The sequence below is a fragment of the Gymnogyps californianus genome, chromosome 12, assembly GCF_018139145.2.
Source record: "Gymnogyps californianus isolate 813 chromosome 12, ASM1813914v2, whole genome shotgun sequence".
Taxonomy (NCBI): Eukaryota; Metazoa; Chordata; class Aves; order Accipitriformes; family Cathartidae; genus Gymnogyps; species Gymnogyps californianus.
The window spans coordinates 3,295,175-3,313,352 of NC_059482.1; the positions used below are offsets into that span (position 1 = coordinate 3,295,175).

The window sequence follows — 18,178 nt, forward strand, 5'->3', positions numbered from 1 at the left end:
AAACCTCTGCAGAAGCTCTGAACCCTGGTGAGCCTTCTGCAGCTTCAGGCTCTATTTTCAACAGCTGCCTGTACTCCTTCCCTGCAGGTTGTTGCTCTTGAAGCAGAGATGACAGAAAGAAACTCGTACCTGCACTTCAGTTGCTACCGATTCGCTGAAGCTGCTGGTGCGGATGGGTTTGCAACAGGCTGCCATGCTCGGACCTGGAGCAGCTGCTACTTTCAACTAAAAATACTCTTTAATGACTTTAAGATGGCAAGGCCCGAAAGACCTTGCCGTTTATTAATAACCTGGATCAAAAATGACTACTTAAGTTGGAAATACAACTATCATAGCATCAACATCATTATTCCACTCCATTCAAAATGCTAAGGAATGGTGCATTAGCTTCAGCTTATAGTAATTATTTTTCTTCTCTGAGCCTAACTACAGTTACATACCTCTGTCTAGTTAGTATCTTCTCTGTAGTGTAGTTTGGACGGTTAATCGCCTATTGGGAAAGTAACAAGATATTAGGTAGTACTGTGAAATGTGGCCTCACAATACGTGACAGAAAGAAGTGACAGGCTGGAAGAGAACTGCAGAGATCTGCCCACCTGGATACAGACCTAGCACAGCTCACCCTGTGGGTTACACACAGAACCACAACTGCCAACACAAAACCATCTAGACACGTTTGTCCAAACAAAACCGGCCACTGACTGCATGCAGCGTTGAGAGCAAAGCAAGCAAACGTAACACATTTACGTATCACTTAACATGTAAACGTATCTGTGCTGAAACTTCAGATGTTAAGAAAGGAAATAAAGTAGAGGATGAAATTCCCACAAATTTGACCAGAAAAGGCTGGTTCAATCTGTAACGCAACGGGGAAAGTTTGAGATGCTGGAAGTTTTCATTGGCAGAGTAACTGCTTTTTAACTGCTACGGTCACCTGGCCATCTTCACCAAAGCGAGCAGTATTGCAAGTCAAAAAGAACATCAAATGATCATGTTACTTAATTTGCCATCATTTGGAAGGGGAAGGCAGTGATGTATAATTATTTTTTTGCTTTTCTTTCCTCTGCTTTCTAAGCCCATGATGTAATGAGTATGTTTAAGTAGTAACATAACCCCTGACTCCTACCCTTGAAGCGCACAACTACTGAAACAAAACGCAGAGGACTCCGCAGCGCTTATGTTTTAATTCAGACTAAGTGATATTGAAAATAATTTTGAGCTGGAGAAAAACAGAGCACTTTAGAGCATGGCACTATTTCTTTTTCAGAAAGCTTTCCTTTGTTGACCTTACAAGAAGCTGAAGCAATGCTCTCCTTGAGCCCCTCTGTACAAAGTACATGATAACGATGAGAACTTTTTACTTAATACTGTATGAAATGTCTGACCCTTGAGGCATAATAACGTGCTTAAAATATACTTAACAGTACCCTCTGGCTAAAAAAAGTTTCCAACTCATACTTAAAAAAATATCCATTTAGATGCTTACTTTGACTATGTGCCCAGCATCAATGGCAAAAGTGCTTCTGTTTAGAAAGGATGGTTCAGCCAAAATTCAACTTGTTTTTCAGGAATAGGAAACCGAAGGGAAAAAAAAAAAGTAATAAAAGCCATACCAAATAAATCATCATTCTCCTTTACACCGTAAGTGAATGTTCACGCGTGTGCAAATCTCACTGTTCAAGCCAGTACTTGATAGCACTTTCACAATGAAAAGTTGCCAGTGCTGCTGCCTAACCCTCATCGCTGTCTGATGCTGTGGGTGCAGGAAGACCACGCTGGTGGTGACAAAGGCACAGCAGGAACAGGCTTTGCTACTATCTCCAGCAACTTTTCAAACAACTCCATCCCAGACTAGTCACCCACAAGTTTTGACTGTGGTCTGTCTGCTTTTCATTTCCACTACAATGATTAATATTAATGGAATTTCATGGAGGCAATGGAATCACACCAAATCGTAAGAGACAAGACAATCAGGAAACGCATCTATTTCATAATTATCTGCATCCACAAAAAAGGCACCTGAAGTGTGCTGGGGAAAAGCAGAGGAGAAAACTGGTCTTCACTTTCCTCTGCCAGACCGAAATAAGAAATGTAAGGTTTACAAAGGGCTGAATTAACAAAACAAAGCTGAGAAAGGGGCTACCATCTCTTCCACCTGATGTTAACAGCTATTACTAGAACTCAGTGGCTAAGACAGTGTTTCCACAGCCGTTCTTCAAGAGCACAAAAAGGGCAATCTCTCCCCCCGGCCATTTTTATGAAAAATATGCTGAAAACTCCCAACAGACAAACCCCATTTTTTAGTAAACAGAATTGTAACCCTTAAGACAGATTTTCTGCAGCTGGCTTTTAAGCTCACGAGTACAAATTTGAAGGTACAACCTTTAGATGACAGAACATAACCACCTCGCTACATGTGGCTGCACACAGCTACCAAGGGGCAGGTTTTTGATCCAGGCCTAACAAATGTACACACCGAACAGCAACTCAACCCACGGCCAATGAAAACCAAATACACAGAGTGTGGGTACTTTGTGGATAACTGTTTAGAGAAATGGGCCCTCTGTCATCTGTCTTGACAAATAGACTGTGCATGTACAACTGCAAGAATGAGGCCGGCAAGTCAGCTGTGAGATGTATGCCTCATTTGTTTGAAAAGTTGGCTTCACACTTCGTTGTTTAGCCTGCAGAAATCAGAGGATATACTAATATCCTTGAAAATTTAGGTTGGCTTCTCACAAAACAATGAAAACATGCATATATTTTTCCTCTATTCATATTCATTTCTGACTATTGATTTCTACTTGCCCTTTGTTTCTCTGATTCTTGGCCAGCTCAACTCGCAAAGTATTACCCCCGAGGCTCAAGCCTTTCAAAGAGGATACAGCGCACTCTGCGGTTGCTTTATCCTTGTAATCAAGAAAAGCCCTGTGCTGCGCTCCTTGCCAATTCAGTCGTAAAGGAGCTGCGTGGAATTCCCTCAAAGCACATTTCAGCTCGCTCACTCTTACGCTGGGAGGTATGTTCCCCACATACACAGTAGTAATCATGCCAGATCCCTCTAATCTGGGACTTAAAGAATCACTTTCAACATAATGTTGTCCTATTTGAGCTGAGCCCGTAGCATCCTGCGGTCTTGTATTTTCAGCCATCGCCTTCTCATTTAACGCCGCTGGTGTGTTGGCATTTGCCAAGTCCGAATGTTCACCTAGGAGGGTAACATCCTTGCCAGTCTGCTTCTCTCTGTATCGAAGACTCTTCAGGATGGGAATTTTTCCCAGCATCTCATAGCTGACCTAAAAAGGAGGAAGACAGATACAATTATGAGATTTCTCGCCTTCCAGAAAAAGACGACGACCATCAGGACCTATTTGTGCCATAAAAAGAGAGGAACCTTATTATATTGCTACCATTCAGAGTGCCAGAGCATTCAAAACGTTGCTAATTGCTGGCCTGATTCTGAAGTTGCTCCCTAAATACACACTGCAGGACAAAAATAAACATTAGTTACTCTTTAAGCAAGCAGCACAATGTAGATCCAGCAGGAAAATCAAAACCAAACTCAGAACTATTCGATTTTGACGTTTATTTATCAGAGTGCTTTCAGATTCGCATTCTCATTGTTATCCCTTAATATTTGCTTTGACCAAGGGCCTGTGCTCCTGCTCTGGCAGAATCTTACATGCCTACAATTCATCAGACCATCAGGCACTTTCATTCTGCAGACCTCCTTGCGCTCTTTTCCCCCAAAACAGGATATCCCGTAGGCCGGGTCATACAATGGGGAGGGACGATGGTGTTAAGTTTGCAGCTGGGGAGCGTGCCTTGTAGCGGGGCTCCTATGAGTGTGGGCCCAGCTGGAGGCACGTTCTCTGGCTGTGGCACGTCACCACAGCCTCCCTCTTGTCGTCTGACCTCACACACCACCCACAGCTACTCATCGGATCCCACATCAGTCTGCTGGGTTGGATCACAGGACGGAAGAGCGCTCGGACACTATACTTCAAAACTGTGAACCCTCTAACTCCTCCATCCATCTCCAGTTCCCAAGCAGCTTTTCTGGAAGGGCTCTTCCTCTCAACAGCTGAACCCTATCCATTTCAGGCATGAGATGCCCCAGGCTGCACTCGGTGACTGGCAGGAAACGCAGTGGTTCCCTAGCTCATGTGGTCTAGGCTCTTGGCTTGCAGACTGCATTTGGAAGGAGGACTAATTCGTACTTGGCTGCTGGACAAGCAGAACATCCATCAACACAAGATCCAATTCTTAAATTTAGGGAGCAAAACAGAGCCTAGGGAAGCGATGCCTGAGCTAGCACAGACCCAAGCTAGTAGCCCACACAGTGTGAGCAAGCCACTCTAGCAGGGTACTGCACCCAAGCTTATGAGGCACCACTACTCAGCAGGGTGTGCTGGACTAGCACCAGCATATTCTGGCTAGAATATGCCTGCAGATCTCCCAGCTCAGATCTCTCTCACCTCAGAGCCCTTGAATTCCTGGTTCTACAATTACGGTCAGAGTGAGTTTGGATCCAGCTGCACCACAAAGTCTAAAATTTGCAGATCTCTAGGGAGAGTAGCCCAGCTCTGACGTGACTCGAGTAAAATCAAAGACAGGGTGGGGGCAATGTTAGGTTTAGGTAACAGGAAAGCCAGTCAACAGAAGTCTCTTAAATGTCCCCAGGGCTCCTCTTCTGAGGAGCAAACAAGCAAGTTTTATTTCAGGCTGAAACTAAATAAAAATATAATTTACATAAAGCCTGTCCTAGCTCTATCTTGTTAATACAATATCAAACAGCAGAATAGGACCAACCAGTATGGGCAGAGGCCACCTCCCTTCTGCCACACTGCAGACCCAGAGTCAAGGTGTTTGGGATCAGGCCCTTTAAACAAGCCAGCTTTATGACTGAGAACAATTTCTGAACAAATCTGGCCCGATCTGGCAGCCAGTACAGAGAGGCAAGGACTTCCTCTGGGGCTCTGGGAGCCTCCGCACTCTGAAAGGTACATGCCATTTTCAGATTATGAAGAGTTATCGCTCTGTGAATTTTTGGACTGATTTGTTTTTCTCAGCCAAGAATTCAGACTGCTGTGTTTGACAGCAAACTCCCCTTCCCTGGGCGATACAACATCAAACCAATGGCTGAAGCCATCTTATTTTGTTTTTACTGGCCAACAACTAGGAACATTTGTTGTCCTCTGTCAAATTTCTATGTGAAATGTAAGCTCTATGCTAATTAAACCAAACAGGAAAAACATTTTTCTATTCTCATGCAACTTATCACTCCTGGGCCCAAAGCACAACTTCAACCTCTTACCAACTGTATGTACACTTCCTTTCACCCTGAAATTAAACTCAGTTCCCAAGGCATGGACTGGGTGTTTAGTTAGAAAGATCAATGCTACCAAGGGCAAACCCTCACCACTTTGTAAATTAAGGGAATCGAAGAGATGGGCACTGACAGGATGATCTCTGGAACTCCCCGTCTTTCAAGGACAAACCAAGGAGAGGATTTAGATAATCCAGGGGCTAGCATACTCTCTAAGAGACTTCAACTGGCCAGGCTTCAACATGGCCTCTCCTCTCACTAGAGTGACCAGTAGTTTTTGGCATCTAGAGCTCTTGGAGCCACTGTTTCAGGCTCCCTGAAGACTCAGGAAGAGGTAGTTACAACAGCATATATGTCTTTGTAAGGGCTATGAACTGTTGTTTTCTATAAAAGCTGAAGCTCTGATCAAACACCGCCATGAAGTGGACTTATCATTACCTTAAATTCAGCCCTGCGCAGATATAACAGTAAGTAGCCTTTACAGTACCAAAGCAACAAAGGCAGTTGATTTGGCACTTGGAATTTTTTTGTAATAGAAAACATTCTGTAAAAAACCTACATTAGACAAGTTCTGACACTGTCAACTCACATCCTTCTGCCACAAAAGAGAGACAGAGGATTTACCTTAAGGGCTGTTTTCCCTGGGGTCTAGGAGAATCATTCAGCTGGACCACACCTTCTAAATCCTTCCCTATTTTTCCCCACTTTTATGCCAAGGAAAGGCAGAAACTCAAGTTTGATATTTCAGAGTTTCAATTCAACAAACCAATTCACTACCTTTTTTGGGGTGCAAGGGGGCGAGAGCCAAAAGGGCAAAGGGGGCAGTGGGTGGCAGAGGAGACGAAAAAGCTCGCTCTCCTCTGTTGCAAAATAGCAAACAAATGAACTCTGTGGTAGTACAATGTGTTGCTAATTACGATCATGCAAAAAGTTTCTTTTGTCTTGTGAGCTGTGGAGGATTGCAATGATTTATTTCCATGTGGAGAGAGGCCAAAGATATTCCTCTTCTCTTTCAAACAAGCTGCACGTTTCTTGGTCCGGTGCCGGCTGGTCCCTCCTCCCTAGCCTTGCCTACTGCTTTAGGCTAAGCCAGGATGCAAGGGACTTGGGTTCTACCCCAAGTCTGGTTGATCCAGTTATGCGGACCTGGGCAAACCCAGTGGTGGAAGCTTCTTCCCTTGCTCCCCCCATCCCTATAAAGTCAAGGCCAAACCATTTATTGATGTTTGTAAACTTTGTATTGAGTGTTGGGATTTAGCTAAATGATTGGCTTTGGCAGTGAAGCCAGCTGAAGAAGTTTCCTATTATCCCTTGACCACCAATTCCCAGGCCAGTTCCATACTTCAGCCCTCCGGGGTTGGCCAACAGAAGTGCTTGTGGGTCTGCGCTATAAACTCAGTAACCGAAGTGATTCAGGTTAAAAATAACTCCACCAAAGGCAATTAATCATTTAACAATCCTGCCTACTCCCTGCCATAGCTGGGAGAGCCCTGGGGAAGGAGGACAGCAGGGTAGATGAATTCTTCTGGCACACAATTACCGGGCTATGGGAAAGGAGCTGAGAAGGGAAATGTGGCCCCTTTCTGACAGAAACCTGAAGAAAACAGTCTTGGATGCTGAGTGCCAATACAAATCTCCCAGCACTTAACCCTGAGCATCCACTCTTATGACACCTGGTTTGGTCCCAAAACAACGTAGTGGCAGATGGACTTCTGCAACGTCTCTGCTGGAACATCGGGGCTCTCTTCAACCTCTGTTATTCCAGAACAGTGAATGTAGCCACTTTCAATATTTTGCTGGGGAAAATGAAAGATGTGTTTGTCCTCTGACAGAATGAGTAATGCTGACCCCTGATACAGTGCAGGCCAAGCCAAACACTATTTTGATTTCCCTGGCAGCAGAGGCGGTGCAGCTCTGATGTACGGCAGATGAGGGAAGGACAGCTATAGGTTGGAGAGCATGCTTGGTCTGCTATTTAATTCTGCTTCACACAGCTACCCATCTGCACACACCAACTGACAGAAGAACACGTGGCTCAAGATGGAGACAGATGATGCTGCTGCCCTGCCCTGCCCTGCCGTGGAAGGCTGCGAACAAGACCAAACAATCTTTAGTACAGCAGATCCACCAGCCCTTCCAAGTATTGAGGCTGGTAGGCAGAAGGTGTTTGAAAGATTCACCTTTGCCCACCCTGAGGGGTCTCTGACCCAAGACTGTTCAATAAAGGCTTCCAGGACAGAGCCCACTTCTCGTGTTGTCTCCTTAATCAGTTGCTTGTTTCAAGGAGCACTGAGCTCACAGGGGTTTAAAGCACAGACAAAGCCAAAACAGCTAGGACGGGCCAGCACAGTCGAACATTTTATCATTCATTTGCACAAAATGTCCAAATATGTGCACGCAATCCGAGGGCATATTTCTGGGAGCTGGCAGCCCATGAAGTCTGCTAGTGTCCCTCAGGAGAAACTTATGCAACCCACATTTGGAATCCATCAGCAAAAAATGATTCCATGGACTCTGCAGCACGGGTCAGATCTGCAAAGGTGTTGAGATGTTTAACCATGCGTGGAAGCATGTCCTGCTCATGCTATCCCTCCAAAAAACAAAACAAAACCAAACCTTGGCTAAACTAACAGTAATTTTCTTCTGATGGCAACGCTGTGTCCCTGCTAAAGGTTTTGCCAGCTTGAACGTGTGAATTTTTTGAGCTTTAAAACAACATCATTTTACTTTCCAAATATTCTATCACAGACTCAAATCAAAAGCTGTTTGTTGTCAGATAGTTTCCATCTCTGCCGCTGAGTACTAAACTCTTTCAACATTAGACCCAGGGATTCCCCCCAGTTCATTTCATTTCAGGAAAAATCTTTTGCTACTTCTATAAAATTCTCAGCAAAAGAATGATTTAAAAACCAGAAGGAAATGCTTGCTAGAATATAGTGATTTTTCCACCAACTACTCTCATTTCCCTCTTCATGACCCCAAATATTTTAATTGGTCTGTATAGTTTCAATTTAAAATAAGCACAGCACAAATAACTTCATAATTGTGACAAATATAATAGACAGTGTCACAGATAATGATCACAGCTACCCATACAAAATACTAAATGAGAAAGTAAGCCATTTCATGAATTTAGAGTTCCCAGAAACAATGGGTTAGATTTTCAAGACAGATGAAGCCAAATAATTCTCCACTGGCATCCAAATAAAGTTTTCCAGAGTGCTCAGCTCTTAGCAGCTCTTGCTGTCCTCCAAGAGCACATACTGATTTCTCAAAACCCTGAACTCAGATGCAGAAAACTTACCCATATACAGACTCCAGTACTGCCTTTGTATTTAGAAGTGTTTCTAGAGTGCCTAGCACCGATACTGATAATGCTTCTTTGGTGTTAATAATATTGTAGCTCTCACACTTCCTTGGAAGTCTTTAAATCAGCATTTCTGTGACAAAAATCACAGCAAGTAACTCACATCTTCCTGTTTGGAAAAACATACTACCTCGACAGCAAGAAATAGCTCAGCTGGAAATTCTGCACGAAGAAGAACTGGAAGAAGGCAACTGAGGGCAAGTCATGTCAATTACCCCAAGAAGTGAATCATTTACTCACAGAGGAACACCTATTTACCCCATCCCCATATCTGACACACTACTTCCTTCCTACATAGCACATAAACAAAAACACTCCAGGAAAATGCTGTACCTCTTTGAGCACAGAAATCTAGCCTGGAGACATGCATTTTGTTTGCTGCCTAAGTACCTTCTTACCTCTTTGGAGCTGAAAACAGAGTGCATGTATTAATGGCTATTTATCCTAACAGCTTCAGGAAAGCACATCCTTTACAACAATGCTTAGCTTTAATCCCATGTTTGCAAACACCTTTCATTTAAGCTCTTAAATCATTGTCTTGGCTTGATCCAGCCATGTTCCTGAAGGATGAATGTTTTTGCAATGTATTTTACACATCGCACATCTTAACAATAAAGTTAAGCTACTTTCTGTTGACAAAACACCATATTTAGAAGTGGGTTATTTATTTACTCACTACCTCTTGGTTCATTTAGTTTTGCTCTGAGGAACAGGAATGCACCAGTAAAGCCAGGATTTGAAGGAGAAAAGGATGTAGAGAAAAGGATGTAGAAGTGCCAGGAAAAGTCAAAAGACAAACACTTAAATAGCCCGTATCAAATCCTGCATTTTTAACACCCTGTCGATTATCTGGACCTCCCACCTCCAAAACCCTCTGTGCAAGAGTTGAACATACAGTTACCACCACAAGCACAAACAAGACATATACAAGTCGTTCAGCTCCCTGTGAAAGAATTGTGAAAGAATAATGCTAATTTCTTTCCTCTTCATATAGACACGACACTTTGTTCTTGTCCCAAAATGACAGAAATGTAATGATTATCCCTGCTCTGGCTAGTATTCTCCAATATTCTTATCTAATCAACACATGCTCTGAAGAACAGCCAAAAGCAGCTTTAGGTGTTAAATCAACATTCAAATATTCAAAGAAAGGGTCAATCACGTAATGTGCTCCATTCTCAGTGAAAGCTGTAGAAAACGCAGCGAGAGCTGTATTTTTCAGACACCACCACTAACGCAGAGATTACAATAGGAAAAAAGTTTCACTGTCTCGTGCAAACTGGCTAAAGTCAGTGTGGCACAAGCTTTAGATACAACTCTACTAAGCATCTCTCCCCAAGCTTTAGAAACAAGCACAAAGGAGTTGTGGCACATACTTCATCAGTTTGAGGCATATATGATAATACTGATCTTGATTTTTTTTTTCTCTGAAAAGCAAAGAAATACAAAGGTAACATCGAATTTGATACATTGCTTGGGACTGACTGACTTTTCACGAGTGGCAAAAGTTTCACCAAAATTCAACGGCCCCTGCAAGAGACTGTGTTCCCCAGACCTTTGAAAAATGTCGCTGCTACAGGGACTCAGACAAAAAAAAAAGAAAAAAAAAAAAAAGAAAAACAAGTGTGAGCAACACCACTTATGAAGACTGAAGTCTGACACTAAGACAGACAGACTGTGATCAAAAGTATGTTGGCAAGATGGATGGAGCACAAGGGGTAGGCCTTCAAAACAATTACATTCAATAATATCCTAAAAAAATTATGATTCAAAAATAATTCAATGGAAAAAATGCACTAGTACAGACAGAGCTTTTATTTATTTATTTATAACCTCAAATCCTCAACCACAGGCAGGGTAAAATACTCTCCCACCATAGGAATAAAAATAGTACTGGCTAGAATTGTTTGTTGTAGCTACATTACCTTAACAAATTTAACTCTTTTTGCTGTTTGGCAAGTGCTTAATAAACAACTCTTGATTTCCCTAGAAGTATTCACTAATAATTCCTCAGCGGTTTCTGCAAGACGTGGGTATACTATTCCTCATTTCAGCGTCCCTACTGTTACGCAGTCATGCGGGATTGTGGCTGCTCCCTAACTGGATGATTTTAGGAATGAAAATGTAATGACAAAGAAAAAGTTTTCCCAGCATGAACTTCCAGTAGAACAATTCACTAAATGCTTTTCTGAAACCATCTGTGAGGCTGCTAAACTTTCTGACAATCTTGGGGTGGGGTGAGCCAAACCCATAAAACAGTGTTTATCAATAAATAATGATTCATGATTTAAAGCAGTATAAAGTCGCTATTCCTCCACCTAAAAACACACTCCAGCCACAAATTCATCTGTCCTTTGAAAGTTAATCCCATACATCCACTACGTAAACAGCAATGTACCAGCCACTAGGTCACGCTTTCCTTTCACAACCAGAGCAGCACACATTCTACCCGTTCCACACGGCCTAACGCCGTGAAGTTCTCTCTATGGTACTGTCTCCAGAAAATGAACAGAGCCAATTTCAATGAGCACTGAGGAATAAAACACATACGGTGGAGAAGCCCCTCAGCTTACATAGACTATTATACTGCAAACGACTACAAGAAACGATGTCTATCCTAAAAAATCCACGGACAATGTTTCCAGTGACTCTCACCCTATAATCCATTTGATACAGCAACCTCAGCTTCAGTAATATATTCCTCCTCCTCACCTTTACCACTTAAAAAACACTGAACACATATGCTGTTGTTTTGTTTCATCTGACAAACACATTTGCTCCTTTTCCAAGTATTTCTAATACAACAAATGTGTTTATATGTAAAAATGGGGGACTTAACAACAGAATGTTGGTACCAGTAAGCCACTGTTAGCAGAGGCAACTTGCCTTATGCCATATTATTCCCTGAGGTTTCGGTCGTTTGCAATTAGTCTTGATAGTTCTTGTTGGAGTGAGTATATAATCCACAGTTAAATCATGATCATCAAGAAGCTCTTCTGCTATGTCAACCACCTACAAGGAACAAGAGATTTGGTAAGTAGTTAAAAACAAATTCACTGAAATTGTGCACCATTCTTGATGTCTCGCAACATATGAAAATCTGACAGTGACAGTGGAAACAAAGATGCCACACTAACATCATTCCAAGTCTCTTCTTCAGACATACTATTCAGTATCACACAGTTCTGACCCGTCACTTGAGAGGGGAAATTTTAACTTACCTGACAGTCATGCACAATAGTAACTACAGGTGTATCCTCCTGCACTGCACCCATTGACACCATCATTGCATATTCCATGTCTGCATAACCTTCCCCTTTTCCAATTCTCCAGCCTAAAATACATACAAGTAAACAGTGATATTAAATGCAGAAAGAGCAGAGTGGAAAGGTCGGTAATCGTCAAAAGCATGCAACTAAACTAAGCAGTCTGCAACAGATAAACCAAGCACGGAGTTGTAACTCAGGAAAAATACAGATCAGTGTCTCACAGAATGCAACTTTCCTTGTAATCAGCACTGAAATTAAAATAAAACATTAGTTTCAATGAACTCCTAAAGGATCCCAGGAGCCTCCCATTCAGAATAAACCAAATTCAGTCCAATTCAGTTAACACAGAAGCCTATTTACCCACTGTAATTAGAACCCTCTCTTCATGTCAATCATAGGTTAACTTCATGCGGGTAAAGAGGAGTCTGGGTCACACACAAAAAGCATGTTATTTTTAGGCAACAGATAAAGTCAGTGGAAAATTTTTCATGACCAGCAGGTCTTCAAAATACTAGAAAACGCAAAATCTGATCCCCAAATAGGTACTGAATCAGCAGCTGTAACACACATCCTTTCACACACCCTGCAAGAGCAGAGCAGATCCTCTGAACAGGGAGGCCTCTTCAATTCTTTAAAAAAGAAATTGCTTGCCTGAATAGTTCTACTGAAGGCCAAAACACTGGCCCGCACACTCTAAACCACACTGCTGTCTGCCCACTAAGTCCTGGCAGCATTGTTGTACAGCAGGCATTGATTCTTCCTGGTTGGATTGGGATCAGTAACTTGTCACGCAGAAGAGACAGAACTCAAGGCCGTAATTCCGTTCCAAAGATATGTTTGGGTCTGCCAAAAGGAACACGTAGTGGAGCCTACTGACATTGTGAATCGTGACTTAGGATCCTCCTCCTGAAAAGGTTACAAGGCTTTATCTTACCTTTTTCAGAGACAGCCACTGATCCTACAACAACCAAGTCCACTCGTGCTTTCCCATCAAGACCTACAGGCACACTGTATTCTTTTATACCCTGCAACAAAAACATAATTTTAGGTTTGCAGAGTGCAGAGTCTTCCAACCAGTGAAGCAGAAATCCAGAATATTTTGACAAATCCAAGTAACTCCCCACATTTCAAAGTGTTTCTTCCATGTATAGCCAAGCTGTACATGTCTGGAAAGTTATCCTCTAGGGAATCCTAGAATAGATTCCCTACCCTACTACAGTGACAAGAATTTTGGCACACTTCAAGGAGAGCTAAGGGAGGTGGGCACTTTTGTAAGCTAGGTTACTTATTTAGGATCAAAACCTCATATTTTGAAACCCTTTATTGGACATCTATTTCTAAAAATGAGGGCAAATGACACTTCCTACCCTACTACTACTACAAACTTGAAGTCATAATATGTAAATTCATGCCCATGAGGAATACCAGAGCACTACAAATTCTTAAATGAATTCTCACATACAAATCACAAAGTTAATTTAGACACAGACAGCTACAGCATAAAGGTGTTAAGCTGCTTGCCCAAAGTCAGACAAAACGCTTTACTGAAGCACAACCAGGTACACAAGCTGGATCACTCTCCACTTCACACTGCATCCACCGCATTGCCAGTTTCTCCACACCTGTAGCTTTAAAAGCACCTTCCAAAGCTGCCTACATGCTCCCCGAGACTACATTCCTCAACACTTTTCTGCGTGACCATCATTCAGGATGTGCCACTGCCAAGCTAAGCTATCTTTACCAAAACCTTCTATCTAAGATGCTAATGAACAGAAAAACACACCGCTCCTGACAAGTGGAAAGAAAAACCTTACATAGCCCTGTCATCCTTTTTTTCTTCCCCTCTCTCCCTGCTCATCCCCACCCATCCCCTCTTCAGGCTCCTCTCTAAAGAGTACATCCTAACAAAATTCTGTCCAGAGCTGCAGAAATTAAAAATGGTGCTTACTTGGGCTTTCAAACATCAGAGGTTTAGAACTTTCAAAAAGACATCTTGTGATTCATTCACTCAGTATGTGTACAGCATAATGTAAATTCTCCTCACACCAATGCAACTTTGTGCTAAGTTAATCCTCACAATAAAAAGCCAAACATTTTCTGTGCAGAGCACAAAACCAAAAAGATCAGTAATTTGTGGCTGACTATCCGTAATAATGCTCATTATCCACTTCACAGCAGTGTGGTAAGAATTGTTTGCACAGTGCTTTGTAAATATAAACTGCTAATAGCATTTATTCATTAGCATGCCTTGTTGGGGGAAAAAACAGACACATGGTGGTAAGATCACAGATCAGATATGAGGCCTGAAGCAGGTCAAGAGAAGGGTCTCTTTCAAAAGTGCTCTTCAACCCTGAAAAGCTTAATCAGTTAATGACTTTAATAGAACTTCCAACAAAGAAAGTCACTACTAATTACCATCCATTTACAACCCTCAGTTGTATACAGGATTACTGCAGAACTTTACTGCCTTTAGCAGGAGATAAAGAACAAAATAAAACCTATACAGCCGGCCTATTCATTTTGTACAAATTACGTTTTCATATCGAATAAAGATGCGTATAAACTAACGCAGGTTTCTCTGCCAAATGACTTTAGTGGTACAGTACGATATTTTAACACCAGAGGGCAGCAACATACCACACTTGAAAACACATTTTTGTACCTCAGTTGATGCAAATGACAGAATTAATGTTTCTTTAGACTTAGGATTCTAAAGGAATTGATCTTTCCTATTTAGTAACACCTAATAGTCTATCGACCAGATTATGCAAAAACTGTAACCACTAAAATATTCCTCATAGCGTTCACAAGCTCAAAACTGCAGAAGAATATAGTACTATTTATTAGAAACTTAAAGATCTAAGTCACCTATGAAAGTTGCTCATAACGTTCCAAAAAGCATTCACAAAATATTGATACCGTTCTGTTAATAAAAAATAGCAAAAAGACAAAATTTCCTCATGATTTAAGTACAAACAAAAAAATTATTAACGGTGGATGTGTACACAAAACCAGGAATAACATACTAGCAGAACAGTATTTCAGGTAGCATCTAGTTTTCCAACTTCTAGTTGGACTATAACAACACAACGCTCTTCTACAAGTTAATTCAGACCTCCCCCATTTTTCATTCCTACTTGAGACGTAGCACATATTCGCAGGATCTCCTTAGTTGCACCTGAAGGTGGAACAATCTTATTGAACAGCCCAGTTCTCAGACGTGGTGTGGGAACCAACAAAGTCTTCCTTGCCTGTGTAACAAAAGAAGTTATCACATTAAAAGGAGGTGAGCCACTAAAGAAATGTTTTTACTGTCCCATAGGTCTCCATATGGTCAATCGTTTTATTTGCTATAAAGTAGTTAGCATTGTTGATTGTGTAGAGCTTTTAGATGAATCCCCTCCAGTACAGCAAAATTCTAGACAAAACTTTATTTAAGAAATAGATGGCAAGACAATTGGTCTAATGCTTATGCCCACAAATAAGCTACTCATATAAGCTAGTGAGCATGCATAGGTCTGAGGTAAGTCTGTCCTGTGATAAATATAAGGCAATTTGAAGCAAGGCTACCTTACATGTTTCGGGGAATAAGAATACAATGACAGCGAAACAGCTACTGCTCTGCAGAAACATATTCATTTCCCCAAACCCTACCTGCACCTTTGCCATTTGCCCAAAAGGCGAAGACATCCTTACATGAGCAACCTCGCGAGGCTTAGGACTGGTAAAGCTCCCGCCGGAGAAATGGCAGGCGTTGACCATGAGATGCTGCCAAGCGCTGCACTGCTGTCCCCACTCTCCTCCTCAGGGGTACAAAGGTGCTGTTACCTGCAGCGCAGCTAGCCGAACACCTTCTAGAGGTTTGTCAGGATCCACTTTAATCTCACGTGCTCTGTTGAACACATCCAGCTCTTTAATAGAGCAGCAAGCCTGGTGAGATCCCTGCGTGAAGAAAGGAATCAAGAGAGAAGAAAATATGTTCACTTACTTCCAGCGTTAGAAAGCGAGCGTTCTTCTGGGGAGCATCGGGATTTATTTTTACAGTATTGGCAGCTTTGAACTCCTGTAAACCCAGAAGCCTTGTCGCAGCATGGGAGGCACCCTGTTTTCATGAGATATCAGTGCATCACCAAGGAGTTCACAGCAGAGATGGGCAATTTACAGTCTTTCATCCTATAGAGGCTGATTTCCCCAGATTTTAAATATGAGGGACATACTGCCAATTTGGCGATGTTCTCTATGGGAAACTTTCACATACTAACAGATACTGAGCACTTGACAAATATCTTGCAGGCCTCAGAAAAAGAGGGGATCCAAGTACACTCACTTGGCCTGACTTCACCCTCATTCACACCTAACTTAAAGCTGGAGACCAATTTCCCTTTTTGGTCAACGAATACAAACAGATTCCTTTAAACACAAGCCATAGTCAGAGATTCTTTTAGATGAAGACTTTCCGACAGGGTTCTCTCTTTACGGAGACTACACTGAACTCAGAAGATTCCCTTCTTATCTTAGTAAGCTCAAGCTTAGCAGAGCACGCACTCCCCTTGCAATTTCAGTTCTGATATCCCCCTTCTTAAGGGTGCAATAAAGCCTCAGGCTTCCTCCACCTGCTTCAGCACCTATTTTACCTCAGCGCCAAACGAAGGCAGAATGTTTCTGCCAGCTCCTTGAGCAAAAGCAGAACCAATCTCCTAATGCTGCTCATGGGCTAAAACACCTAACACATATCCCCAGAACGCTATTTCGGTCATCATTTCTTCAACATATGGCAGATACGTGGCTGCACATCTTGAGCTTGCATTAAAACAGGTAGATGGTAAAGCGGTGGTCTGAGTAACTGAATACTTAGAAGTCTTCTCATTTCTTCCTCCCACCCATCAAACTAGGGACACAATGAAGGCAGAGCAGGAGGAAGGGTTCTCCCACCACTGCCCAGCAACACTTTGCCAGCAATAACTTGGCCACTGTTTGCATTTTAGCGGCACACTGTATGTTCCTAAGCTAAGTCCTCCAAGACAGGTGACCTCAGCTTTCCATCCCAACGCACCTGCTGAAGGCCCAGGGGACAGAGATCCAGTTCTGAATGCCTCCGTTTCCCCACCCATAAATATATTTATCGCATTCACAAGGTGGTTTTGTATCCACTGATTAAAATGCAGCACATACCTGCCACGTCTTGTCAGGTACTGATACCTGCATTTCCTCACTCGCTATAAGTTATATATGCGTGCTGTTTGCACCGTGGCGTTTTTCAGAGCTCTGCCACCCTCTATCGTCACTCACCGACCGCACAGCTGCCTGTTTGAGGGCTGCAGCGACAGGCAGGGGAGCTGGGGGGCCCTGCCGGGCTGGGCTCCGGGCTCCAGAGCCCGGCGGGGCCCGAGGCTGGGGAAAGAAGAAGGAAGCGGCCCAGGCCCGCAGGCGGGTCGCCGTACCTTGAAGTTGGGGATGCGGCGGTGCACCGGCCGCGGGAAATCGGCCAGGCCGCTGGCCTCCAGGTAGTCCCACACCTTCTCCCGGACGTCCCGCTTGGAGGCCCCTGGAGGAGGGCAGAGCTGAGGGCACGGGCGGGCGCCTCACGGGGGAGCGCTGCGACCGCCGCCCGGCCGGCCCCTCCACCCCCCTCCCTCAGACCAACGGTCGCCCCCAACGGCCGCGCTCGCGCTCCCCCCCCTCCCCGCGCCGTGACGTAGCCCGCCGCCCCGCCCCTCCGCGCGCGCCGCTCACCCGCGCGCAGCCGCACGCCCCCCTCCATGGCGGCGCGACCGGCGGCGAGGAGAGGAGGAGGAGGAGCCTCCGCCTTAGCCCCGCCCCTCCCTCACGCGTCTACGGCGCCGCGGAGGGGTCAAAAAGGCCCGGAGGCGAAGTGGCCGAAGGGCGGGAAGCGGTGTGTGGTGATGGCGGCCGGGGCACTCTCCGGGCCGGGGAAGGGCCGCTCTTGGCCCGCGTTCGCCTGGGCGAGGCGAGCCCCCGGGGAGGGAGAAGCCCATGCTCCCGCCGGGTTCCCCCCCTTGTGCAGTGTAAAGGCCGAGAGGGAACCCGGGCCTAAAGGAGGGACCTTTCCTCAGGGGGTCGGGCCTGGTGTGAGCGGCCGGGCGGGAGCGGTGTGTGCTGAGGAGAGCCATCGCTTCGCACGAAGCCTGCGCCTGGGAAGGCCTCGGCTTCTCTTCTCCGAGTGTCTCTGTTGGCAGGCAGCTTCCAGGCTGT

At 44.0% G+C, this 18,178-nt stretch overlaps 1 protein-coding gene across 2 annotated transcripts; it reads right to left on the minus strand.

Moving 5' to 3' along the window:
• Positions 1 to 1,955: 1,955 nt before the first annotated feature.
• Positions 1,956 to 17,726, minus strand: MTHFSD (methenyltetrahydrofolate synthetase domain containing). 2 transcript variants are annotated; one of them, XM_050904036.1, is made up of 8 exons: positions 17,699 to 17,726; positions 17,407 to 17,510; positions 15,794 to 15,907; positions 15,103 to 15,216; positions 12,900 to 12,990; positions 11,918 to 12,030; positions 11,583 to 11,708; positions 1,956 to 3,296 (listed from the first exon to the last, which is right to left on the minus strand). In XM_050904036.1, exons 1-8 carry the CDS (start codon positions 17,724 to 17,726, stop codon positions 2,781 to 2,783), a joined length of 1,206 nt encoding a protein of 401 aa, XP_050759993.1. In that variant the 3' UTR covers positions 1,956 to 2,780. The 2 variants fall into 2 exon arrangements, with proteins under 2 accessions (XP_050759993.1, XP_050759994.1); XM_050904037.1 differs by lacking the exons at positions 15,794 to 15,907; positions 17,407 to 17,510; positions 17,699 to 17,726 and adding an exon at positions 15,620 to 15,644.
• Positions 17,727 to 18,178: the final 452 nt, after the last annotated feature.